Raw genomic sequence first — 26,773 nt, 5'->3', positions numbered from 1 at the left:
TAGAAAAATGTATACATTATTTTAACTTCAGAAAAAATATTTATGTGTTAATAGTTACAGGGGGAAAACCAATGTATTTCCCTTTGTAATTATAAAAGGGAAGATACTCCTTTCATAAGTGGTGACAGGAGTTTCCATCGTGGCTCAGCAGAAATGAATCTGACTAGCATCCATGAGGACGCAGGTTCGATCCCTGGCCTCAGTGGGTTAAGGATCTGGCGTTGGCATGAGCTGTGGTGTAGGTTGCAGATGCGGCTCGAACCTGGTGTTGCTGTGGCTCTGATTCGACCCCCAGCCTGGGACCCTCCATATGCTTTGGGTGCAGCACTAAAAAGAGGAAAAAAAAGAAAATTAAGTGGTGATAAATGTCACAGAAGACAAGAACCATGGTGATCCTAAGTGCAAAGAATTTGATTGCTTTGTCATGTTCCAGATAGGAAATGTGCCCACTGTCTGGTATTGGAAAATTAGGGGGAACAGAGTCGGGTCTGCTCTGAGATGGCTCAAGAGAGCGGCTGTTGGCATCAATGCCTCCAAACAACTCTGGAACAAGGGCATCAGGGAACTGGGTCAAGATCAGTTAGTTGAGACATAAAAGTGGCTTGTTTTCTTCTGGCCTGCCCAGGAATCTTTTTCACATAATTGATGGGGAGACAATGGAGGCTTCATTTCCAAAAGAGAGAATTGCCAAAGCAATGACTATAATTACCTGTAACTACAAACCTACAGGGTCCTGACAGAATTTTATTTTAAAAATACTCATTTATATTTCACAGTTTAAATAGCTGTTTCTATGTACTTAAAAGACTTTTAAAACATTTTTTATGTAAAAATGGTATTTTTCCCCCCAGGCTTAGATGGATGGATACGTGTGTTGTGCTGGGGGCAGGACAGGGTTCCCCCAGGCTGTGCTGCTGTTTGCCAACAAACAAAGCAGGAAGGAGTCAGCAGTGTGGGAGCAAGTCTGGTTTCTGGCTCTGCCCTCTTGGCATCATCAGCAGAGCTCCCTCTCTGGACCAGTTCTTTCTGTATCTTTGGGATGGGAGGGGAAGAGACACTTGCACTTACCAGAGTCATGTTTTAATGCCTCTTCTTTTATCATCCGGAATCCATCCCCACCACTGGCGAGGAAGCTGGGGAGGATCACCTTATACACCTCATCCGTCCTGAGGGGCTCGTAACTGGGCACGCGACACTGGGTGCAAAGAACATCTAATTTGACCACTCTGTCCCCGGGATTTCGGGAGAGATCGTACGTCACGTGAATTCCTAGAAAACAAACCAGTCTATGTTTTCACTGGATCCAAAGGGAAATTTCTGTTTTCTAAGAAAGAGTTTTTGCCCCAGATCTGGAATTAGGGCACTGGGTTTAGTTTTCACTGAGTTTGAGTGAAATTTCAGCAAGAGAGTTGAGTGACATCACAGCTACCCTGTCTTGGTTAGCTTTATCCGTGAGTCCTGGGAGGTCTGAGAACTCCTGGCAGGAAAATTGGCCCTGGCCCACAAAGGCCCAGGGGTGACTCTGCAGGGAGAAACCATGCCTTTTAAATGTCCTGAATTAACTGGTCCAGCAACTTGGTTTAGTGGCTTTGGAAAATGAGAAACAGGTGAGAGGTGCAGAATGTTTGTTACCATTATAATGACATAATAAATGTGAATAATTTGGGCTTGGGCCACTGTCACAAAGCATACAACTACCGGGCACTGTGCTGGAGCATCAAAGCTCTGCTCTTCCTTGCACTCTCTCCTGGAAGATGCAGAGTATCTGGGCTACCCCACAGGCAGCTGGCTCAGGCCCCACCACCCTCTGCAGGCCCTCCATCCCAACAGCAGGTGCTCTGCAGAGGGAAGACCTGACAAAGCAGTCACGCCCTTCATGCAGGGCCACCACCTACAGTCCAAACCACGAGGCCAGAATATGGTGTAAGAATCAAATAAGATCATTCATATTAAAGATTCAGGAGTTCCCTTCATAGCTCAGTGGCTAATGAATCTGACAAGGAACCATGAGGTTGCGGGTTTGATCCCTGGCCTTGCTCAGTGGGTTAAGGAACAGGCATTGCCGTGAGCTGTGGTGTAGGTCACAGATGCGGCTTGGATCCTGCGTTGCTGTGGCTCTGACGTAGGCTTGGCAGCTACATCACCGACTGGACCCCTAGCCTGGGAACCTCCATATGCCATGGGTATGGCCCTAAAAAGACAAAAAAAAAAAAAAAAGACCAAAAAAAAAATTTAAAGACTCATTCCTTGACTGTGGAATTAATTACCGATGAAAGCATTTTCTAAGCCCTTGGCAACTTGGGAAGCATTTATTTTTCTTCCATTTTGACTGCAATCTGTCAGATACACAGGGAGGTTTTCACACCATGCTCTGAGAGGTTGAAGACTTGCCCTAGGTCACGTGGAACCAGAACCAGGTTTCCGGGTCTCGTCCAGGCTTCCCCTCCCAGAAATCGTCCTTGTTAATACTGACTGGACACTGCTTTCAACCGAACCTCTATGCAGTTCCCAGGCGATTATGAATAGAGCAGAAAAGGGTGTCTTTTTTTTTTTTTTAAATAATGTTGAATGTTAAACCACTAAGACTTTAATAGAAACTAGACCTCTAGGCAGCTGACCTGCTTGAATTTGGAGGGCCAGCTTCCGCAGAGAATCATCTGGTGTCCAAATCAGACTTGGCAAATGCTGCTGCTTTTAAGGACCTGGGGTCTTTGACCCTGACCAGTGGTCTGGGAGTCCATGGCCATTGGAAGACTATGCATCGGTGGTGGGTGTGGGAAAAGCCAAACAAGCCTGGCCAGGAGGGCTCGGTAAGGAGGGCGCTACTCCAACCAGCTGGCCCCACCTCCCCTTGGGAGGTGACTTACCGCCCACCTGCAGGAACTCCCCAGTGGACTGGCCATAGCGGTACACGCTGTGCTCAAAGGCCTTCTTCAGGGTGGAGCCTTTTAACTGGACCAGGTCGAAGGTGCCTCCAAAGGGCAACACAGCAGCCAGGTTCTCCCAGGTTATTGTGCCTGAGGGCAGTCAGAGGAAGGAAGAAGGAAAACAGCTTGAGAAGAAGCCCACCCTAAGACCAGTGCCTTTTAGGGGGAAGTGAGGAGGCAGGGCCCCCAGGGGGCTGTCAGGACAGCACAGCTGCATCTCAGTGGTCCTGACACAGGGACAGAAGGGAATCAGGAGGCCTCCGGCCGGGCCCTCCACCATGGCAGGATGGCCGGAGCTTCTAACTGCCCGTGGCTCCCCTGTGCTCTGCCCTGGAGCATCTGGCTTGGGGCTGGGTCTTCAGTGGGTGTGAGCTCTGCTCAGCTTCTCCAGACAGGCGGTGTGTCCCTGTTACCTGGCTCTGTTTGACAACGAGGCCAGCTTGGGGCTCACCCTGAGACTGACCAGTTTCCGCAGAACATCCGGGAGAACTGCAAGAATGCTTGCCTATCTGCCTGGTTGGTTTTGTTTTACCATATGCTATACTCCTGTCTATCTGTAAATGCACTAAAAGGATTTATCCAGTGGCATGTCTTTCCCAGTGAATAAGGTTGGTAATTTGGTCCTCCTCTTTCAGAGAGCAGGTGGAAGCCGTCAATATTTGGCATAAATCAGAAACAATGATGTTTTGCTTTGGGAGTCAGAGGTTTAGTTACATTAGCTTGGTTCTGCTAACCCTAGCTACGGCCTCTGTGTGCAAATGCATCTGAGAATGCACAGCGTGTGTGGCTTGTTGGGTGGGGCATGGACTTGAGTGGCGAAGGGTCTAGCACGGTGGGTCAGGGCTGCTGGCAGAGATGGGCTGAGGCTGCCTGGGGGTTTGGTCAGAAAGACATACACTGAGCTGAGGCCCCTCAGCAGGAACATACCATTGTTCCGCTCGTCAATGGGCGACCGAATGCCACCTCCGTTTAAAATGCACATGGACACGTGGTTCCAGGACATCTCATCCGGGTGTCTGAGGTTGTTGTTGATCTGCGAAAGGAGATGCATTTACACTTATTATTCTGGGTCTTCTTCCTCAGGGTCAGTTCCAGGAATTTGGTTAGCACCACAGAGGAAACAACTGTGTCTCTCCTGCTCCTGTGCGCCCAGAGCTCTCAAGTGTAATTCGTCAGAACTAGTTTTATGCTTTGAGAAGCAAAAGTAAGATATTATGACCCCCGTCATATGTCAGACTCTAGGTAGCCAGTAACTCTGAGCACCACCCTGGCCCTTGCCCCTGCCCCCTGCACTCCTCAGGCCATGGGCCTTAGCAAAGCCAGCCCTAACCCACAACCCCCGACCCCAGGGCAGGTCCCACGCTTGCTTTTGAGGCCAGAACCCCAAAGCCCTTCAATCTGGACCACAGGCCATCAAGAACTCTGGCTCCCATGTCTAGATCCGTAGCCAGTTCCCAGGTTGGCAGAGACACAGAGACAGCCCCTGCACCAGGGAGGGAATTGGTTTCATTCTTATTTTTCTTTTTACAACATCTGTGTTTAGTAACAAGAAATAGAATGAACACATTCTCGTTTGGAAAAAAAATAGATGCAAAAGATGGATGGAACTAGAGATTCTCATACGAAGTGAAGTCAGAAAGACAAATACCATATGATATCACTTCTATGTGGAATCTAATATAGGGCACAAATGAGCCTATCTACAGAAAAGAAACAAACTCATGCACATGGAGAACAGACTTGTGGTTGCCAAGGGGGAGGGGAGGCAGGGGATGGACTGGGGGTTTGGGGTTAGTAGATGCAAACTATTGCATTCGGACTGGATAAGCAATGAGATCCTGCTGTTCAGCACAGGCAACTTTATCTAACCACTTGTGATGGACATAATGGAGGAGAATGTGAGAAAAAGAATGTACATATGTGTATAACTGGGTCACTCCGCTGTACAGCAGAAATTGACAGAACACTTTAATAAAAAATTTTAAAAAACAGTGCAAAAGCAAAAGTTTTCTTTCCCTCGCTCCAGCCTCTGTCTGTGAAGTAAGTACTGCTAAGAGTCTGGGCTGTTTCCTTCCAGACCTTCTTCTATTCATTCCCACTCTGGCTTCCCTTGAGCTGCTTCTCCTGCACTGACTGTGTGGTGCTGAGGAGCCAGCCCTGGCCCTGCCTTGGAAAGCGTGAATGTTGTCATTTCCTTGGCAGACATTCATTGAGTGTGGCTACATCCCAGGCACGGGTGCCTGGCGCCAAGCCAAGCACCGACGAAGAAATGGCCCCCTGGGTGCCCATGGGTGCAGTGAGTCAGACTTGAGACCTCGGCTCAGCATGGTCCTGGGGGGCTGCCACAGCCAGTCTGCCCGCAGACAGGTGCACAGAAGGCGCTCATAGCGTGTGATCCTGCTCAGCCACAGGGTGACTGTTTTCACTACAGCTGCGTGTCGTCATCCTCTGCTCGAGAAGGCGGTTCACACAAATGCCCTGGGGCCGAGAGGACAGATCAGGGAAACACAGTTCCACCTCCTTAGGCCCAGGTGGATGTGTTCTGTCTACTGTGTCTGCCGCTTCAGGGTAGCAGAGTTTGTGGATGCAGATCCTCATACAAAAGGAAAGCCACATCCAAGATTCAGACACCTAAGATGAGCCCCATGAAATAAAGGCTTCTGTCCTTGTTAAGCAATAAAGTGATGATGGTCTGTTGGTCTGGTTCAGGCACCTTCCCCAGGTGTGAATCCACGCCAAGCTTTTATCTGGATGCTCATTTTTATTTAAAAATTTTCTTTATTTTAGTTTTTTGCTTTTTAGGGCCATACCTATGGCATATGGAAGTTTCCAGGCTATGGGTCCAATTGGAGCTATAGCTGCCAGCCTACAGCAGAGCCACAGTCCCAGCAGTGCTGGATCCAGAGTTCCCGTTGTGGCTCAGTGGTTAACGAATCTGACTAGGAACCATGAGGTTGCGGGTTCGATCCCTGGCCTTGCTCAGTGGGTTAAGGATCTGGCGTTGCCGTGAGCTGTGGTGTAGGTCACAGACTCGGCTCGGATCCCACGTTGCTGTGGCTGTGGTGCAGGCCAGCAGCTACAGCCCCAATTAGACCCGTAGTCTGGGAACCTCCAAATGCTGCAGGTGCAGCCCTAAAAAGACAAAAAAAAAAAACCAAAAACAAAAAAAACCCCCAAAACCCAGCAATGCTGGATCCGAGCTGCAGCTCACGGCAACACCAGATCCCCAGCCCACTGAGCCGTGAGGCCAGGAATCGAACCCGCATCCTCATGGATACTAGTAGGATTGTTTCCACTGCACCACAACAGGAACACCTTTCTTTATTTGCTTTTAAAAGTTCTCAGCTCTATCAGGTGGTCTCTCCATCCCTCTTTCCATCTCCCCCCCGAGGCGTGACTCTGGGAACCACTTACCATAGCATCGCAGATCAGGTTGCCCATGTTGCATTCCCGAAAGCGGCAGGACTGAGTGGTGCCATCCAGGTAGACGATTGTTTTCCCCAGCTCCTGGGTCGAATAATTATCCAATTTTACCCTCCAGTTGTTGATGTCTGCTTTTATGGTTGGATCTAGAAGAAAACAAGCAAACAAACAAATCAGCCTGCACTTAAAGCAGATCTCACACTGGCTGAAACGTTGGAGAAAGATTCAAACATCATTCAGCTTCCCTGGTATAAGCATGCATTTCTTTACCATATTTGTGTAGATTTTTTGACAGGGAAATTCCGTAGGAACCTCTATTTTGTTTCCTGGAATAAGACCCAGGATGGATTGTTTTTTCTTTTTAGGGCTGCACCTATGGCGTATGGAGGTTCCCAGGCTAGGGGCTGAATCAGAGCTGCAGGTGCTGGGCTCTGCCACAGCCATGGCAACACCAGACCCAAGCTACACCTGTGACCTATGAAGCAGCTTGCGGCAATGCCGGATCCTCAACCCACTGAACGAGGCCAGGGATTGAACCTGAATCCTCATGGATACCATGTCAGGTTCTCAACCCAATGAGCCACAACGGGAACTTAACCAGCATGCATCTTAAAAATGTGCCAGGTAAACCAGCATCAACTCATCACATCTGAATGAGTACCGGCTGGCCCACCTGGAACTGCATTGTTGGGCTGGTACAAAAGGCCGAGAGGTCCTGCTGTGGAGTCCTGGCCCCTTCCTCTGGCTGTCAGGGGCTCTGTGCTGTGAGCGGGGCTCTTCTGGGCCCCTTATTACCCGTCCTTCCCTCTCTGATCATGGTAAGCAGGAAAGGACAGGTGAGAGAGCAGCACAGGAGCGTGTTCCCAATGGATGACACCAAATATATTACTACTTCGGTGCCCAGACAAAAAAGTAAGAAAGACACATGCTCATTTGATCAACTGAGGCCCGTGGAGACCAGGCAACTTACCCCCTGCACACTTCTCTTGGTGGTGGGGCTAGGGTGGAGCCCTGCTCTCCTGCTTTGAACGCCCTTTGCTTCCATAATCAGCTCACCCCTGGCCAGGGGCTGAGAGAGGCTTTCCCAAGCCAGGGTAAAGCCGGAGAAGGCACAGAAGCAGCAACACAGTGTCTGATGCTGAGAGGGCCTGGACAAGCAAATGGGGTGTGTGTGTGTGTGCTTTCTTTTTAGGCACCCACGGCATATGGAAGTTCCCGGGCTAGGGGTCAAATTGGAGCTGTAGCTCAGGTCATAGGCATGGCAACACTGGATCTGAGCTACCTCTGCGACCTACACCACAGTCTGTGGCAACACCAGATCCTTAACCCACTGAATGAGGCCAGGGATCGAACCAACATCTTCAGAGAGACAGCATCAGGTTCTTAACTCACTGAGCCACAGTGGGAACTCCTGGGGTGTGTTTTAAATCTTATCCTTGAAGAGGGTAGGGTAAACTCGAGGGAGCAGCTTAATTCTTCAATTTTTGTCCTGAAATATTAACCAGAGAGAGAGAGAGAGAGAGAGAGAGAGAGAGAGAGAAGAGAAATCCAGCTATCTAATCTCTAAATTGGTGGATCACTGCCCTGAATTTCACGTACCTTCAGGAATGCTGCTGTTGAGAAGAATGGGATTTCCATGTGAAGTGATGACATTTCCTTTTTCATCAAACTCCACCTTCAAGTAGCCCAGGTATTTGCCAAAAGCATAGGCCTGGACCACAGGAACCTTCCGGCCATCATCGGAGGTGACTATGAATGGGTACTGCCCCTCTGGTACCTCTTTGGAAGGTGGGTTGCCTGCAAGGAAAGATCCAAAGCTGATCAAGTTGACCCCTGTTCCCGGCTGGCTGTGGGCCCGCGGGCTCTGGCGGTGACAGCAAGTTCTGAATGGATGATGCGCCAGCTGCTGCTTCACATAGCTGGTCTTTCAGAGCCTTGCTGGGCATCTGCCCCTGTTTCCGAATGTGCCCTTTTGGCACATAAATCCTTCCATTCTCAACTCAGCAGACACTTGCGAGGCTCTTCCTAAGTCCGGGGCCCTGTGCCCAGTCCTGTGCAGCAGAGAGATGCAACCCTGCTCAGCTATCCTCCTCCATCCGGACCCAGCTCCATCCTCAGCCAGGGAGGATCCTCAAGCCACTTCCCTTCACTGTACTTGGGGCTTCCTCACCTGCAAAATGGGCAAAATAACAGTTCCTCCTTCACAGGGCTGTTGAGAGGGTTACACGTCCAAGCTCCCTCACATAGTGCCTGGCACATAGTAGATACTCAATAAATGTGTATGCCTTTCCCTTATGAGGGGATGGTAACCTCCAGAAACCCTAGACACATGCTCCAGAGCTTAGACTCTAAAGTTCCTGGGCCAGGGATCGAACCTGTTTTACAGCAGTGATGCAAGCCACAGCAGTGACAACGCTGGATCCTTAGCCCACTGAGCTACAAGAGAACGTTCAGAGCTTAGCCTCTTTAGTGGAAAATGAGCAGAAATGACAAATTACTGTTGTTAGTCTTGGCTGCTGAGTTCTCATGGAAGAGCCACATTCATCCTGGTGGCCAACTCGCCCACACACCACCTGCCCTGTCCAGACCGCACACCCCCCAGGTTCTGCCGAGTTCTGTCTCCAAGGGGGGCGCCTGGGGAGAGCTTGGGGGCTACTCAGCAGCCAGAAGCTGAGACCCACCCCTCCACGGCCTCCTGCTTATATGAGCCCTGGGCTCTGATCACCTGGCACATTTCAGTTCTGTAGCTGCACCCCCTCTCCCCAGGAACATTGCACTTTGTATCTCACCTCCACAGAGACCGTCTGTGACCTGTTTGGGCTGTTCTGGGTTGAAGACTATAGAACAGATGCCTTTGACTCACTACTGTTTTTGTTACCTCCCTTGCCACACACCCACCACCAGTGTTTCCTATTAGATATTTACAGAGGGCCCAGGGAAACTCAAACCTGTGTTGGTTGCTCACTGGACCAGTTACAATTACAAGAGTCGACTGGGAGCTAGGCCCTGGGCTACATCTCACTTAATCCTCCAGGCATCCCATGAGGTAGCTCCTATTATTATTATTGGCTGTACCTGCAGCATGCAGAAGTTCCCAGGCTAGGGATCGAACCTCTGCCACAGCAGTGAGAACATTAGATCCTTAACTGCTGTGCCACCAGGGAACTCCAAGGCAGCTTCTATTACTATCTGCATTGTACAGACTAGAACACTGATTGTCACCGGAAAGGTGCCCCAGGTCATGCAGCTGGTGTGTAAAGGAGGGCGGGTTGAAAAGCAGGGCTGCGGAGGTTTATGTTCTCTCCACTCCCCAGCACGGCTGCACTGTGCTGTTCTCAGCTTGCAAGAGCTGGTTTCCCAAGGTCACTCAGCAAAGCAGGTGCAAGCCCAGGAGCTGCACCTTTGTGCCCCAAGCTGCGTCTGGGCTTCCCCTTTTCACCAAAGGCAAACTGAATGTTATGAAAAAGCCAGTCCTGCCTTGCTCCAAAGCCAAGAGCAGCCCCTTCAGCTCAGTAACCACAGAGCAGAAGTGCTGCAAATACCAACACTTCACAAGCAGGAAATAACTATTGCCAACCTTACGTTCCCACTTTCTTGCTCCCTCTGGAAAAAGAAAAAAGAAAGCTTTGGAACTTTATCTTTACAAAAGCACCTGACTTGAGATCCAGAGCAGGCCCTGTCCATCTGCAGTGCACAGCCTCACAGGCGATAGGCGGATAGTGACTATGACTGTTGTAGGTGGTTGATGCATTCATTGCTCGGTAGCAGGGAAGGCAAATGCTTGCATCCTCCTCATTGCGTTCTGTGATGGTCCTTCTTTGGGCAAGGTTGGAGCCTGGTCTTTACTTCAGGGGACCAGAGTGTGGCAGCCCCCGCCCCGCCCCGCTTCTCAGCTGGGAAGGGTTTGAGAAGGTGGTTCCTCCTCTGAGCCCCAAGAAGCTTGGCAAGTTGCAGTTCTCACTATGTCCACCAGGTGGCGCAGAACGCCCCATCCAGGAGGAAAAGGTACTAAGTCTATTTTAGGAAAGAGGCTGCCTTTATTTTCCTGACTTCCATAAATATATTTGAATTTAAATAGATTGTAAAACAATTAAAAAAAATAAAAAGGGAGTTCCTATTGTGGCACAGCAGAAACGAATCCAACTAGTATCCATGAGGATGCAGGTTCGATTTCTGGCCTTGCTCCGTGGGTTAAGGATCCGGCATTGCCCTGAGCTGTGGTGTAGGTTGCAGGTATGGCTCTGATCTTGCGTTGCTGTGGCTGTGGTGTAGGCCAGCAGCTGTAGCTCTGATTCGACCCCTAGTCTGGGAACTTCCATATGCCAAGGGTGCGGCCCTAAAAATCGAAAAAAGTAAAAGAATGTAAAAGTTAGGAATCTATCTGGACAAATGCCTCATCAGATCAGCTTGCTCTTTACAAACAGGAGTTACTAACCCCAGCTCCTGCAGGATGACGATTTTCTCCAGCTCTGAAAGGCCTTGATATTCCTTTCGTTAGAATAAATGACGTGTCATCTGTATTTTAAACAGACTTAATTAGGAACAACGAGGAGGCTTCCCAGTGGCTGAGGCAATGCCAGTTCAGTTTGGCTTAGGTCTGCCTCCTCCACAGCTCAGCCCTCTCTGCTTCCCCTCCACGCGGCAACCCCAGAAAACCACTGGCAGGGAAAGCAAGTCAGGGCTTCACATTTTCCACAGCACTCTTCAGCCAAAGATGCTCATGCCCCAGAAATTCTCTCCAGACCGAGCCACACATCTGCCTTTAGAAACCCAGCTGGTCCTCTCAGCAGGGGAGAAACTGTTTACCAGAACTCAGCTCCAGCCATCTAGCACCTAAATAGTCTTGGCACCAAGCCTGGCGGAGCCCTGAGTTGTGGCTGCCACTTTGAATTGGTAACCTGGCATTTCCTAGCACAGCGAGGGTGCCCAAGGTAACCTAACAGCAGCCCCAGTGACAGCCCCTCAGAATGGTGGGGGTTCCCTGTGCGTGTCGAGACAGGTGCCTGTCCAGTGGCCAGAAGGCGGAAAGGATGGATCCCATGGTGACCGAGAGGTGCCGGAAAGTGAGCCTGAACATGATCACTTGGCTGAATGAATTACAGATTGTTTTAAGGCAGTCCACGCGATGATACTTAATGTCTCATGGAACAGGTTTAAGAACTTCAGAACTTCCTTTAAAGGGACTGCATGGGAGTTCCCGTTGTGGCTCAGTGGTTAACGAATCTGACTAGGAACCAGGAGGTTCCGGGTTTGATCCCTCACCTTGCTCAGTGGGTTAAGGATCTGGCGTTGCTGTGAGCTGTGGGTTGTAGACGTGGCTTGGATCCCGCGTTGCTGTGGCTCTGGCGTAGGCCGGAGGCTACAGCTCCGATTAGACCCCTAGCCTGGGAACCTCCATAAGCCACAGGAGCAGCCCTAGAAAAGGCAAAAAAGTACCAATAAATAAATAAATAAATAAATAAATAAATAAATAAATAAAGGGACTGCATGAAAGTATTTGGCGATTCATCTATTGCACATCAAGACTTTGAAGGGACTTGAGTTTCTCATTTATCTATTCACTTACTTACTTATTTGTCTTTTTAGGGCCACACCTGTGGCATATGGAAGTTTCTAGGCTAGGGGTTGAATCTGAATTACAGCCGCCAGCCTACACCACAGCTACAGCAGCATGGGATCCGAGTCTTGCCGGCCACCTCACCACAGTGAGTGGCAATGCCAATCTCTGACCCGCTGATCAAGGCTAGGGATTGAACCTGCATCCTCATGGATACTAGTCAGATTTGTTTCTGCTGTGCCACAACAGGAACTCCTTGGATGTCTTTCTGATTTTAGCCCAATGCCAATTCCTCAGGAGAACACTCTCTGCTGATCCCCCAGGCTGGGTCAGGTCCTCCTGAATCTGCTCTCCTAGCATCATATGCTTCTCTTTTTATAGCACGCTCTGTAATTATATATAATAGGATTGATTTCTATGCATACTTCAAAAAAATATGATCAGGGTTAATATCCCTTTCAAGACAGTAAGTTCCAGGAGTGCATGGGCTGCTGTGTCTCTGGGGTTGGCCTAGGACATAGTAGGCAGTCGATAAATGTTTGTTGAATGACTAAGCTTAAGTGGGTTAGCCAACACTCTCCACAGATGAGTAGATGCTTTTCCTGTGGAGGAACCCCTAGGTCCAGGGGAGCCAGGCCCCATCCTCCAGCTCCCCTCAATTCAATTTCCTCAACTGATAGGCTGGGTGGAGCTCTTAAAGCAGAACTTGAGACACCAACATCAAATGCTATCATTTATATGTGGAATCTGAAAAAAGGACACAATCAACTTCTTTGCAGAACAGATATTGACTCACAGACTTTGAAAAACTTATGGTTTCCAAAGGAGACAGGTTGGGGGTGGGAGATAGGCTGGGGGTTTGGGATAGAAATGCTATAAAATTGGGTTGTGATGATCATTGTACAACTATAAATATAATAAATTCATTGAGTAATATAAAAAATAAAAAAATAAAAATCAAATTAAATTAAAAAAAAAAAAAAAGAACTTGAGCAGCTTGTCCAGGGAATGGGTTTTGGTGCCAGCTCACTTTCAGTCTGGTGTCATGACCTTGGCAGTGACTTTTAGCTCCTGAGACCAAAATTTATTTCCTGTATTTGTAAAACAAGAGATCTGATTAGTGGTTTAAACTAAAAGTGGTTTAACCTTTTCCCTAAGCTACAAGCATCTTGTGCATGCAGGAAGTCTGGCATTGAGTCATGAAGCAGGCTGGCCACGATACTCTCCACACCCGGGCAGTCAGGCCAGCAGATGTTGAGAGGTGATCAGCAATCAGAGGTGCAGGTCACTGTCTCCTCAGCCATCTCTGTACCCAACCCTGCCCACTGGCCATCATGTCTCCTCCAGGGAGCTTACGAGGCCCCAACAGTCTCCATACTGGGACTGTGTCCCTGTTTTGTACACACTTCAATCTGCTGCCCAAATTCTTGCTCTTGGACACACGGTGACAACTGGGAGGTCTAAAAGAGATGGTGCGTCTCTGAGTAGGACCTGGAGTGGGCACAAACCTCCGTGAGTCCAGTCCTGACTGGCTGGGGCAAATAAGGGGGCCCTGCAGGGTGGCAACGGGCTCACACATTCACTCACTCCACAAACATCCCCCAGCTGCAACACGTGCCTAGTGTGCTGGACTCCACTGCCCGCGGGGCCAGGCCTGAGGGCTTGGCTCCATCCTTCTGAGGCTCAGAGAGGCTACTCCATAGGGATGGGGCAGGGGATGCAGTGATACCCGCTGTCCATCGCCCTCTTCTCTTCACAGAGGACCTAAGCCATGGCTGAGCATCCTTCCAGATGCCAGAGTTCCCATTCACTTTTGTCACAAGAGAACAGGGTTTCACCTAAAAATAAAAAGCCTGGAGTTCCTGTCGTGGCTCAGTGGTTAATGAACCCAACTAGCATCCATGAGGATGCAGGTCTGGTCCCTGGCCCCGCTCTGGCGTTGCCGTGAGATGTGGTGTAGGTTGTAGCCATGGCTCAGCTCCTGCGTTGCTGTGGCTGTGGTGTAGGCTGGCAGCTACAGCTCCGATTGGACCCCTAGCCTGGAAACCTCCAATATGCTGAGGGTTTGGCCACAAAAAGACAAAGAAAAAAAAAAAAGAAAAGAAAAGCCCCACTCTGGTTCTATCACTACTGCCTGTTACAAAGCAGAGTCCAGAGGAATGGGAAGGGGAGGGACTGATGTTCATCTTAACAGGCCTTGTAGTTCTGCTTACCAACAGTGCTTGGTAAAAAGGAGGTACATGCGACCATGAATTGATCTAAACCTGATGTACCGTTTCAGAGAAAACCAGCACTCAGCTGGATAAGGCCTTCCAGGTGGTTCTGTTCACTGGGAAATGTTGGATGTTTGGATTTCTTGGGGGTCCGAGGAGCAGATCACCACAAATCATTAGCTTCTGCCACACACTGAGCAGTGGACACGGGATGCACAACTCAAGTGAACTCATCTCGGAACCTGGGGGACTCCTCGCGGACGCCCCAAGCTCTACTTCCACATCATGACAGAGAGTTTGGTAGTTTCCTAACAGATGAGCCATCAAAATGGACAAATACGAGTTCTAGGCTTGGGGTAAATTTTTAACTGAGGACCAGAGATCTGAGTGAAACACAGCCAGGCTGATTGGGACAAATCACCACACTTCCAGTGTCTTATCTTTTAAAGGTAAGAAGACACATTTGTATATTTAGCTCAGATTCTCCAATTGAGTCTATCTCTCTCTCTCTTTTTTTAATGGGCTCATCCATGGCCTATGGAAATTCCCTGGCCAGGTATTGAATCTGAGCTACAGCTGTGACCTATGCTGCAACTGCGGCAGCGCTGGATCCTTTAACCCACAGCACTTAGCCAGGGATCAAACCTCACCTCGGCAGTGACCTGAGCCACTGCAGTCAGATTCTGTCAGATTCTTAACCCACTGCGCCACAGACGGAACTCCCTGTATCAATCCCCCCTTTTATTTTTTTGCTTTTTAGAGCCGCACCCTCGGCGTATGAAGTTCCCAAGCTAGAGGTCGAATTGGAGCTGCTGGCCTACACCATAGCCACAGCAATTTGGGATCCGAGCCATGTCTGCGACCTACACACCACAGCTCGTAGCAACACCAGCTCCCCAACCCACTGAAAGAAGCCAGGGATGGAACCCGCATCCTCATGGATACTAGTGAGATTCACTTCCGCTGAGCTACAATGGAAACTCCCTATGTCTCCTTTTTTAAAACAACATTTAAAACAAGTACTTCTGTAATCGTTCCACTTGTTAAAGTAACCAGATCGGGCCCAAGAAGGAGCTACTAAGCTAAGCTCACCGTCAGCAAATCAGAACTCCACTATGCTTCTGCATGCTCCCCCAGAAAACGGCAGGCCCGGGCCCCCCAGTCAGTGCTGCCCGAACAGCACACATTCCAAGACCCCGCTTCGCTCCAGGAAGGCAGGGTGCCCTGCTTTAACCTCCAGAAATGCCAGGGCAACTTCCTTGTTCCTGCTCCTTCCCTAGGCCCCTTTCTCTCTGCCAGACAGGATGCTGCTCTATCCATGAATCACTGTGGAAAAGCCTATGGAGCAGTCAATTGTCTGTGGAAAGTTTTCTTTTAACAAACTTTGGGATTAATGGTTCAGTGTATAGGGTTCAGAGAGGTTAAAAAGTCCATTTTTTCCCCCCAAAAGTAAAACTAGCAAGACAGAGTGTTTGGCACACAGAGAAGGAAAAAACATGCAGTTTCATCACCACTGGTGGCATCTCTGCAGCGCTGGGATGCAGGTTCGATCCCTGCCCTGGCACAGTGGGTTAAAGGATCCTACATTGCCACAGCTGCGGTGCACGTCGTAACTGCAGCTTGGATCTAGTCACTGGCCTGGGAATTCCATATGCGGTGGGGCAGCCAAAGGAAAAAAAACATTCTACAGAGTTCCCTGGTGGCTCAAGTGGGTCAAGAATCTTGGTGTTGTTTCTGCTGTGGCTTAGGTCACTGCTGTGGTGCAGGAACTTCTGCATGCTGCGTGCATGGCCAAAAAAAACTGTATGTATGGATACAGTGGATGGCAGAATCCATTCAAAGGAGAAACCATTTTCTGTTTAGTAAACACCTGTGAGAGGACAAGGGTCTGACAGGGACACAGGGAAGCAGACTCCTCTAATGATAGTCTCAGCTGTTCCTGTCTTCTTCCCCAGAAGGAGGTGAGGCAGACATTTGGGTCTGGTTGTTTGCATAAAAATAGTGGAAGAAAAACTATTTCAGGGGTAGCCTTGGATAAAGGGGGTGTGGACAGGAAGGAGAGTGGGCTGAGGAAAAAGTCAGCCTGGGAGTGGGGTGGGGAGGTGAGGGGTTGTTGGAAGGCAGAGTCATTCCTTGTCACAGGTGTGCTGCACAGCGGTGGTCCCCTGCCATGCTGGGCAGACCGAAAAGGAAGCTGCCTTTCGTGGATGGAATCCTGGGAGATCCAGAAGAAATGTCACTTCCATATTTGGGTCTGTGCTGTGTGAATGAGACTAATGATTTGAAAGCGGCAAGAACAGAAGTGACTGAGAATTCAACATGAGTAAGAATTAGGACCAAGAGGATCAGGAAAAATATAGGTGCCCCAAAGAATGATCAGACTTGGGGGGAAGTGGGTGAGAAGAGCTCTAGTGTTTCCCAAATTTTGTAAGATAAAGAGTCTTTTCATTTATTAAAGGGAGGAGTGAGTGACCCATTGAATTCGCTTGGATTTGTGAGTGTCAAGTGACTACAATCTGGATAAAATATGTTTGCATAACTGTCAAAGAAAACATTTTGTATCTTCCTCTTTTTCATTTCAAATTAGATGCATTATTTTCCCATGTTGCAGAATATTAGAGAATTCATGTATTTTTTGTTTGTTTGTTTGTCTTTTTAGGACTGCACCTGTGGCAGATGGAAGTTCCCAGGCTAGGGGTCGAATCGGAGCTGCAGCTGCCAGCGTATGCCACAGCCTCAGCAACGCAGGATCTGAGCCATGTCTGAGACCTACACCACAGCCACAGCAATGTGGATCCTTAACCCACTGAGCGAGGCCAGGGATCCTCATGGATACTAGGCAGGTTAGTTACCACTGAGCCACGATGGGAACTCCAAGAATTGATGTATTTTTCTTGGACCTATGATGCTCCAGGGCCAAGTTCTGTTCACGTTATCACCCCACTGAATTCCTATAACACTCTCTGAGGTATCGTATCATTGTGATCATTTGTTAAAATAAAAAGCTGAAGCTCAGAGGAGCTGAGTAATGTATCCGAGGTTGGACAGCCAGCAGTGACCAACCCTGGGGGGAAGTCATGTCTGTCACAGTGCAAAGCCCTCTCCACGACCCTGTGTTACTTCCCGGTGAGGTCGGAGGAATGGGAACCTTCTCGAAGACCATCGGGGGCAAAATCAGGGCAACGCAAACCGTGGTCCTGGGAAGACAGGAATGGGCTTTCAATTTCACCATACGGAGCTGGCCATTCGCCTTCCTGACAGCTCAACCCTGCCAAATGACTCGACCGTGTTTTACAGCTGTTCTTTTCACATTTGGGGTTTGGCTCGTCCCACTTTGCCTGGGAAAGCAGTTTCATGAGACGTCACTAACGAGGATCAGTGTTACATGGCTGCAGAAATGGTTAACCAGGGGGCTTTGGCTTTGCTCCATGCAGGAAGCCAGTGCTGAGGCTGGGCTATGACTGGAAGCTGACGGAGAGGTCCCGAGTTGTGACCTCTGGAACGAGGGAGTCCCTGGACCACTCGGGACAGCATCTTTGCAGCTGCCAGCCACGCCTCTGCCCTTTGGCTGAGTCTCCCAGCACATTCAAAACCCCCACGTCAGCAGTCCTACTGATGCCCAAAGGAAGTGGCTGTTTGTTGGAGAGAAGTTCCCTGTCCTGTGGATGCAGTAAACAATGAGACCATTTTCTTGTTTTAAAAGACAAGGTTATTTCAACAAGAGTGAAAATCCCTGAGACACCTGCACGCCCTTTACCACTTTTTTTCTCCAAGGGCAACAGCCTTGGACCAGTTCATAACTCTAGGAATTTAATGCCTTTAGAGAAGACACCTGCCTCCTAGCCCTCTTCCTTACAGCTTTCCAAGCCTGGTGGGGGAAGTCTGCTCCTCTTTATTTCCACGTGAAAATGTCAGGCAATGCCAGGGTTGTCTGCACGTGCACAGCAGCTGTAATTCAGAGGACCTGCCGTGGCTTCAATATTTGGAGGGGAAACACTCATGCCATGCTTTGGTCATGCCTCATTTAAAACTGAGTTTTTAAAAATATGGACTGGCTATAGGATGATGAAGCTTATTCAACAGGGGGTCACTAGCATCTAAAAAAAAAATTAAATAACAGAAAATATCAGGTGCAGCCATATACTTTGTGAAATTTTCTTTCAGGTGAGTGTGTATGTGTGTGTGTTGGGTCCTGTGTTTGTGCTGAAATGGTTCTCAGCAAGACTGAAGATTCCAAAAGATGTATTCTTTTAACTCTCACTTTATTAATCAATCATATTTAACTTCGTGTTAATTCCAAACACAATTCAGGAGAAGGTTGTTTGTTGTTGTTTGTTTTGTTTTTTAAGGCTGGGAAAATTTATTTAAACAAGAAAATATGCCTGGTACATGGAAAGGAACCTTAAAAAATTGTATAAAAATAAATTTTAGAAAAAGCCTCATTCCCCACTGTGTCCTGAAATTACCTTTTTTGGGGGAATTACCTTTAATTGCTAATTTCATTCCTCAAAATGATGAGTATTAAAATTGAATATTTTCATGCAAACAGGTTTAATCCTGGTCAGCAATCATGAAATGTGAGATAAATGATGGATAGTCTGCAGGGAGTTTTTCCCAGAAACTGTAATTATCTACTGCAAGGTTTATGGATACGTAAGTTTAATTTTCATCCTCAAATCTTCCTTCCATCCAGTCATTCATCATTCACTAAACCCATCTCCTTAGCAAAAGGCACATTCTGTTTAGCAGGATTTCATTGGCTGGAACCAAAGTGACAGGAACAAATGCACAGGCTGCAGAATTCATGGGAGGCTGGGCACAGCCACTGAGCCTCTTCAGGCCCCGCATGGCGCACTGACTGGTGTGATGGCAAGGGCCACACACCAAGGCTGCACAGGGCAGCGGGGGGCTGTGAGGAGGGCATCAACTCAGAGGGTGTAAAGACAAGTCAGCATCTGAGAGGAGGTGTTGGTCCTTTAATTGTTCAGGCACTGTTTTGGACATGAGACATGAAAGCTGAGCTGTGCAATGAGATCCCGCTGTGTAGCCCTGGAAACTATGTCTGGTCACTTATGATGGAGCATGATAACATGAGAAAAAAGAATGCATACATGTATGTGTAACTGGGTCACCATGCTGTACAGCAGAAAATTGACAGAACACTGTAAACCAGCTATAATGGAAAAAAATAAAAATCATAAAAAAATATATGGCCTGGCTAACATATGAGGAAATTGACTGAGTGATAAAGGGGCACTTAAAAAATGAAACAGAAGAGCAGAAAATATGTGTGTGTGTGTGTGTGTGTGTGTGTGTCCGTCCGCACTTGTATTGGGCCCTCATGAACAACGCCTTACTATTCATCACAGTCAAATGAGTTTGAAACCACTGCTCTTAAGGACTAGGATGCAGACACCTCACTGCTACTGTGTGTCCTGCGTTCTGACGCTGTCTTGGAGGAAAGCTAAGAAAAAGCCCGGGAGGGTGTCTTAAACGCAGAGCTGGGACATACCTGAAGTTAAGACAGGCTAGCGTTCCAGACCCTTCACTCCATCCACTCATCGCACACAGGGAGTCACAATGATGCTTTCTGACAAACCCTCATTCTACAGATGAGGGAGATCCGGCCGGGACACCCTAGTGGCCCAGCCTGTCCACACCAGAGTCTGAACCTCCAACCAGAGCTGCCTGCTAACATGCTCCAGTCTTGGTGCCCTCAGTCCAGCAATTCCCCCAAGTTCTGTTAGCGGCTCTCAGATTCTTGATGGCCATGTCACCTGCACCAAGGAAGTTCACATCCCCATGGGCTCCTCAACATCCTTGGGGTTCCCATCATTTTGCACCCACCCACTTCATGAATCAATACATATATATCCCCATACGAGGAATGTCAGGGCCGCATCTACTTTAATCTGGTCTGTTAAAAACCAAACCACTATATTGATTTTGCAACCATGCATGGATGTAATCCAGTTTGATATTAGTCCCTAGCCTGTGTCTACTAAGAGGGAAAATACTTCAAAGGGATTGAATCACTAAGGAACTGAATGCAGATACTGAAGTGAAGGGCAGCCCCACCCTGCGGCGGCGTCCCCAACATCCCTGCTTTGTTGGCACATCTGCTGGTGGGCAGCCCCACTCCACTACACACCAGACATGGTTACGTACAGTCCATCAGGGTCTTTCACAGACACCATCTCATGTAATTTTCATGACAATGAGGCACTTGGAACATTGTCATCCCCATTCTGAAGAGAAGCTAAGAGGTCCAGAGGCGATGAAGGACCTACAAGGTCCTTCAGGTGAGTCAGGAATGAGAACTCTGACCCAATACTGCGTGTGTTTCTTTCTTCCTTTCTTCCATCCTTCTTTTTGCTTTTTAGGGCCGCATCGACAGCATATGGAAGTTCCCAGGCTAGGGGGCGAGTCCAAGCTGTAGCTGCCGGCCTAGTCACAGGCACAGGAATGCAGGATCTGAGCTGTGTCTGCAACCTATACCACTGTTCACAGCAACGCTGGATCCCTAACTCACTGATCGAGGCCAGGGATCAAACCCACATCCTCGTGGATACTAGTCGGGCTCATTTCCGATGAGCCACAATGGGAACTCCTTGTGTTTCTTTTCTTTTTATAATTTGTGTGTCTTTGTGATTGCAAAAGTAACACGCAGGAGTTCCTGTCGTAGCTCAGTGGTTAACGAATCCAACTAGGAACCATGAGGTTGCGGGTTCGATCCCTGGCCTTGCTCAGTGGGTTAAGGATCCAGCATTGCCGTGAGCTGTGGTGTAGATGGCAGACATGGCTCAGATGCCATGTTGCTGTGGCTCTGGCGTAGGCCAGCGGCTACAGCTCTGATTTGACCCCGAGCCTGGGAACCTCCATATGCCGTGGGAGCGGCCCAAGAAAATGGCAAAAATAGACCAAAAAAAAAAAAAAAAAAAAAAAAGTAACATGCATTTATTTGAAAATACTCAAAGGTGCTAACAAGAAAGTAAAAATTACCCATATGCTCTTCTTAGTGATAACTCCTTTTAACATGTTTGGGCAATTCTTACTGTTTGGGGTGTTTTTTATTTTTGCTTTTATAAATTAGGATCACCTTAGCTAGCTCAAATAGACATGGGTGAAGCATCAACCGGTCCAAGGGGGGCTGGTCCCCAGCAAAGCTTGCCTTCCCACTGCTGCTAAAAGTCAGTTCCAGCCAGGCCCACCTCCTCACCTTCCTTTTCTTAAATAAACTGCACAGAGTTCCCGTCGTGGCACAGTGGAACTGAATCCAACTAGGAACCATGAGGTTGTGGGTTTGAAACCCAGCCTCATTCAGTGGGTTAAGGATCTGGCATTGCCGTGAGCTGTGGTGTAGGTCGAAGATGAGGCTTGGATCTGGTGTTGCTGTGGCTGTGGTGTAGGCCAGCAGCTGTATCTCGGATTAGACCCCTAGCCTGGGAACCTCCATATGCCCAGGTGCGCCCCTAAAAAGCAAAAAAAAAAAAAAAAAAAATTCTGCGAAGCTCCATGAAGCGGTGGTGGGTGGGGGGAGCAAGGTGGGAAAGACTTGAGGCAAAGACTTGAGGCAAAGACTTGAGGCAAACCCAGAAGTTTTGGGACATTATAGGTTCAAATGGAAAAAGAAGTTAAGAGTTTTTCTCGCTAAAACTACCTAAGACCAAAGACAGGGAAAGAGAGGGAGGACAGAAGAGAGACAGTGCTCTCAAGAGGACGGGGGCCTGTGGCTCCAGGACACTCTAGTCCTAGGATGCAGCAGGGTCAGGACTTGAGCCCAGAGTTCCAACTTCTGCCACCTGTGAACCTACCAATCAAGTTTGCCCCCTTGAGCTGTGACGGCCTTATTTACATTATTTTGTTTATGCTTAAAATTTTTATATGACATGCTGTTTTTTTTTTTTTTTTCCTTTTCGACCACACCTGTGGCATATGGAAGTTTCCAGGGCCAGGGCTCGAATCTGAGCCACAGCTGCAACCTGCGCCATAGCTGCTGCAATGCTGGATCCCTAACCCACTCTGCCTGGCTGGAGATTGAACCTGCACCGCGTCAGAGACTATGCCGGATTCTTAACCCACGGCACCACAGTGGGAACTCCAACACGCTGCTTTTTGACATACACTGACTTTTGCTTGGGACTCAGTAAATTTACTGTTATACACATATATTTTTATGCATATGTTATATATATATATATTTATAATGTACATAAATGAATGGAACTGACATAACTATGAAACCATTTAATTATTCTCAGTAATTTGTCTTTGCATGGAAGCAACCAAAGTGTCTATTGACATATGAATGGATAAAGCAGATGTGCTACCTATACTCAATGGAATACTACTCAGCCATAAAAAAGAATGAAATAATGCCATTTGCAGCAACATAGATGGACCTAGAGATTATCATATTAGGTGAAAGTAAGCTAGACAGAAAAAGACAAACACCATATGATATCACTTATAATGTGGAATCTAAAAAAATGATACGAATGAACTTATTTACTAAATGGAAAGACTCACAGACATAGGAAACAAACTTATGGTTACCAAAGGGGAAGGGAGGGAGGCATAAATTAGGAGTTTGGGATTAGCGGATATACACTGCTATGTATAAAATAGATAATCAACATGGAACTACTGTATAGCACAAGGAATTATGCTCCATATCTTGTAAAACCTATAATGGAAAAGACTCTAAAACAAAAAAAAAATATATATATATAAAACATTCCTTTATATTATATTCTTTTTTTTTTTTGTCTTTTTGCCTTTTCTAGGCCCACTCCTGCAGCATATGGAGGTTCCCAGGCTAGGGGTCTAATCGGAACTATAGCCGCTGGCCTACGCCAGAGCCACAGCAACCCGGAATCTGAGCCAAGTCTGCAACCCACACCACAGCTCACGGCAACGCCGGATCCTTAACCCACTGAGTGAGGCCAGGGATCGAACCCACAACCTCATGGTTCCTAGTTGGATTCGTTAACCACTGAGCCACGACGGGAACTCCAATATACATATACTCTTATATTCTTCTGTAATATATATGTATAACTGAATTACTGCACTATGTACCTGAAACTAATACAACATGGTAAATCAACCACATTGCAATAAAACTTCTAAAGAAATGTCTCTTCGAGCAAAATTTACATGTTAGCCCTTAGTGTGTGCATCATATATATACATGACTGCCTGTATAGGTTATAACGTATCTGCAACATACATTACCCAACCCTCCTCAGCTTTTACCTGTGTAAAGAAACGTGTTGGTGTGTCCTCCCACCACCACGTCCACGCCCTTCACCTTCTGAGCGATGAGTTTATCCATTTCAAAACCAGAATGTCCCAGTGCAATAATTTTGTTCACATTTAGAGTTTTTAGCTTGTCGACTTCGGGTTGCAGTGCAGCAATTTCATCTTCAAATACTAAATTTGTTCCTAAGGAAGAAAATAAATATAGACATTTACTAACAGTCATTTTTATGGTATGGCTTATTATAGAGGCATACCTAGTAAAAACACCTTAACCTCCTACAGCTCTTAAATTACTGAGACCAAAACTTATTTATAAATTCAATATAAAATCCTTACAAAGCCAATACAAACTCACATCAATATCCTCAGTCAATATATTTGCTTAATATATTGCATTGGTTTAAGGTTACAGATATTATGTTGCTTGAATTCAATCTGAAACTATGAGGAAATTCCAACATGGAATCTATTTACTTTTGAAGTCTATTTTTACATTTAGACTACCGTCATGCCCATGCAGAGTGTGCCTGAGCATGTAAGCATGATGTTGTGGATGCCAAGTCATTGCGCTGCTGGATGTCAACCAGATCTCAGGAAAACTGACACAAAACCAAACAAACCAGAAAACAAAACAAAACAGACAGATTAGCTACTCTACACCTTCGTTTGCAACTTCAGCATAATCAGTCTTCAAACTTGAAATTCTTGGCAGCCACTTGTCGTTGCATGCCACTCTGAGGACGCTGCTGACCACTTTGTTCCGTCCACTTGATAAGTCAGCGCTGGAGCAGAATCGGATCTCATCCGAGGACTGGTTCTGAGGGCATGAGCATCCTTTGGGTTGCTCACTGCCCCCACGCAGTGGTGAGCGAAGCTGGTCTACTGGTGCGGTTAATGAGTGCACGTGTGGCTGCACAGCCCGGGAGCTCCATGCGCTGTGGGCACCTGGAACCCAGTGTGGCAAGGCTGCCAGGCTTTCTCTCTGTCCCTGTGGCCAAACCCCAGCTGACTGGCACAGAGGTGACTACAAACACAGATGCACTGCCCTGAAGTCACGTCCAGCAGTCTGTGACTTGGGATCCTCTAGATAGTCCATATTCCCTTATGCTAATATCCCAGAACCATCACTAAAATGAAAATGCCAAAGTATGATCTCGATCTTGTAAAGACCTTTCAAAACCCAGGAGTCTGCCATCTCTAGTCGGCAAAGTATTCATCTTTCTTTCTTTTTTTTTTTCTTTTGTCTTTTTGTCTTTTCTAGGGCCACACCCACGGCATATGGAGGTTCCCAGGCTAGGGGTCTAATCGGAGCTGTACCCACTGACCTATGCCAGAGCCACAGCAACTGGGGATCCGAGCCGTGTCTGCAACCTACACCACAGCTCACAGCAACGCCGGATCCTTAACCCACTGAGTGAGGCCAGGGATCGAACCTGCAACCTCATGGTTCCTAGTTGGATTCGTTAACCACCGAGCCACGATGGGAACTCCATTTTTTTTTTTTTTTTTGGTATTCATCTTTCTAAGGAGCTACAAGACTGTTAGAAACTTCCCTTGTGATGCTGTGGTGTTTGGGAGTCTCTGTGCGCTCCAGGTAGGGGAGCTCTGGAGTCCCCTGCAGTAGTCAACCCAACATGTGCAAAAGAAGGGTGAAAAATGAACAGCTCCACTGACTGCAAAGCCCTGGGGGGAACTCAGATGGAGAGCCTGAAAACCAGTGGCTCGAAGATGTGTTAGCTGGGACCCGCAGTGCTGTCCAGTAACTCACAGGTAACATTTAAAAATCAGCAGTTGTAATAGTTTGGCCACCACTATCTGCCATGAGGACATCACAAATAATCTGCTTATTTATTTATTTATTTATTTATTTTGCCAGTCATCCCAAGAAGCCCAGAGCTCCTGGGTCACCCTCAGCACCATGTCATCATCTCTGTGAGCCTCTCCCTGAATCTCCCCTTAAGATGATTAGATGCTCCCTCCCCCATGCCACGCATGCCTCTCCCCCCACCGCTTAATTTCTCTCTCTGCCATTTACCACCTTCTGATGCACCAAACATTTTACTCATTTATTTGTACTCTCACTAACTGTGTTAGCTCCAGCGGGCAGGGCTTTTTGGGGTTAGTATCCCTGGGACCTAGAACAGCACCTGGCACATAGGCACATAGGCAGGAAGTCGGGGGAACGCCTGAATGAATGAAACTGAATGAACGTTTGCTGATCCTTTCAAAGAAGACTACCATCCTCTGCTTCAGTGTGGCTGGCAAGAAGTAGCAAAAAGTTCAGAGAAAGGCCTCTGAGGACAAAGGAATGTATTCATCTAACACATCAGAAATCTCACGGGCTCATCATCCCACAGAGAAAAAGCATGGGCTGTATCTCAGGATCTCATGGGGGAGCTAGAAGTATTTCATCATCTAGTGAAAATAAATGTGCTACAAACACAAACTATACCTGTGGGCACCCAGGCCACCAGGATTGGAGGAATAAGGCTGGATTTGGGGCCAGAGATCCTCCGGATGAACCAGGCTGCTGGACCTGTGGTCTTGGGAGAAGCAAGTGTCCCCAGATTCACTGCTCCATCCCTGCCCAGCTCAGCACTGTCCCTGCAGGCAGGGTCCAGCCTTCTCTCCAGGGAGCTTCTGGAAAGAGCATGGCCTCTTGAGACCCCCCGTCTTTTACAACCTGGTAAAGAACTCTAACGGGGTGCTCTCAGAGTCCCAGCAAGGGTGGTCTGATTTCTGGAGTCCCTGTCTCTTTACTGCCCCTTTTTATCTTTTTTTTTTTTTTTTTGCTTTTTAGGGCCAAATCTGCAGTATATGGAAGTTCCCAGGCTAGGGGTCGAATCAGAGCTATCGCTGCCAGTCTACGCCACAGCCATGCGGGATCCGAGCCATGTCTGTGAGCTACACCACAGCTCATGGCAATGCTGGAACCCCAACCCACTGAGGGAAGCCAGGGATCGAACCCACATCCTCATGGATACTAGTCTGGATTTGTTTCCACTACTCCACGAAGGGAACTCCCCTTTTATCTTTTTATTGGTGACTGTTAAAGAAACAGTAATGCTTTTCTCCAAATCATGCTGAAGTCCTCAGCCTGACTGTGCAATCCTCACCCCACTTTCTAGTTTTCCCTATTTAGAACCCTTCTTCCGGGACAGTGAACACCCTGGCCCCACACCTCCCTGCTCCCTCAGGTTCATTCCGGCAATACTCACTGAGAACCTTCCGTGCTGACACCAAGCAGGTCCTAGCCCTCAGGAGCCTGTGTCCTGGCAGGTGACTCAGACTTTGCTTCTGGAATGCCCTCTGCTCCAGGACACTCTGCACACCCCTGAAGGGGCCAAGTCTACCCAACCCCCCCACCCAGCCTGCCATCATGCCTTTCA

At 47.9% G+C, this 26,773-nt stretch overlaps 1 protein-coding gene across 1 annotated transcript in view; it reads right to left on the bottom strand.

Moving 5' to 3' along the window:
- Window positions 1-26,773, bottom strand: part of NT5E (5'-nucleotidase ecto) — a 49,958-nt gene that overhangs the window by 2,447 nt on the left and 20,738 nt on the right. Inside the window, exons 3-8 of the mRNA XM_001927095.4 lie at window positions 23,379-23,567; window positions 7,950-8,147; window positions 6,342-6,496; window positions 3,855-3,960; window positions 2,868-3,017; window positions 1,069-1,269 (exon numbers count right to left, since the gene is read on the bottom strand). Coding sequence (XP_001927130.1) covers window positions 1,069-1,269; window positions 2,868-3,017; window positions 3,855-3,960; window positions 6,342-6,496; window positions 7,950-8,147; window positions 23,379-23,567 — 999 coding nt within the window. The remainder of the gene's footprint in view (window positions 1-1,068; window positions 1,270-2,867; window positions 3,018-3,854; window positions 3,961-6,341; window positions 6,497-7,949; window positions 8,148-23,378; window positions 23,568-26,773) is intronic.

This window comes from Sus scrofa, chromosome 1 (genome assembly GCF_000003025.6).
Source record: "Sus scrofa isolate TJ Tabasco breed Duroc chromosome 1, Sscrofa11.1, whole genome shotgun sequence".
NCBI lineage: Eukaryota > Metazoa > Chordata > Mammalia > Artiodactyla > Suidae > Sus > Sus scrofa.
This window is presented reverse-complemented; position numbering and strand designations above follow the sequence as displayed.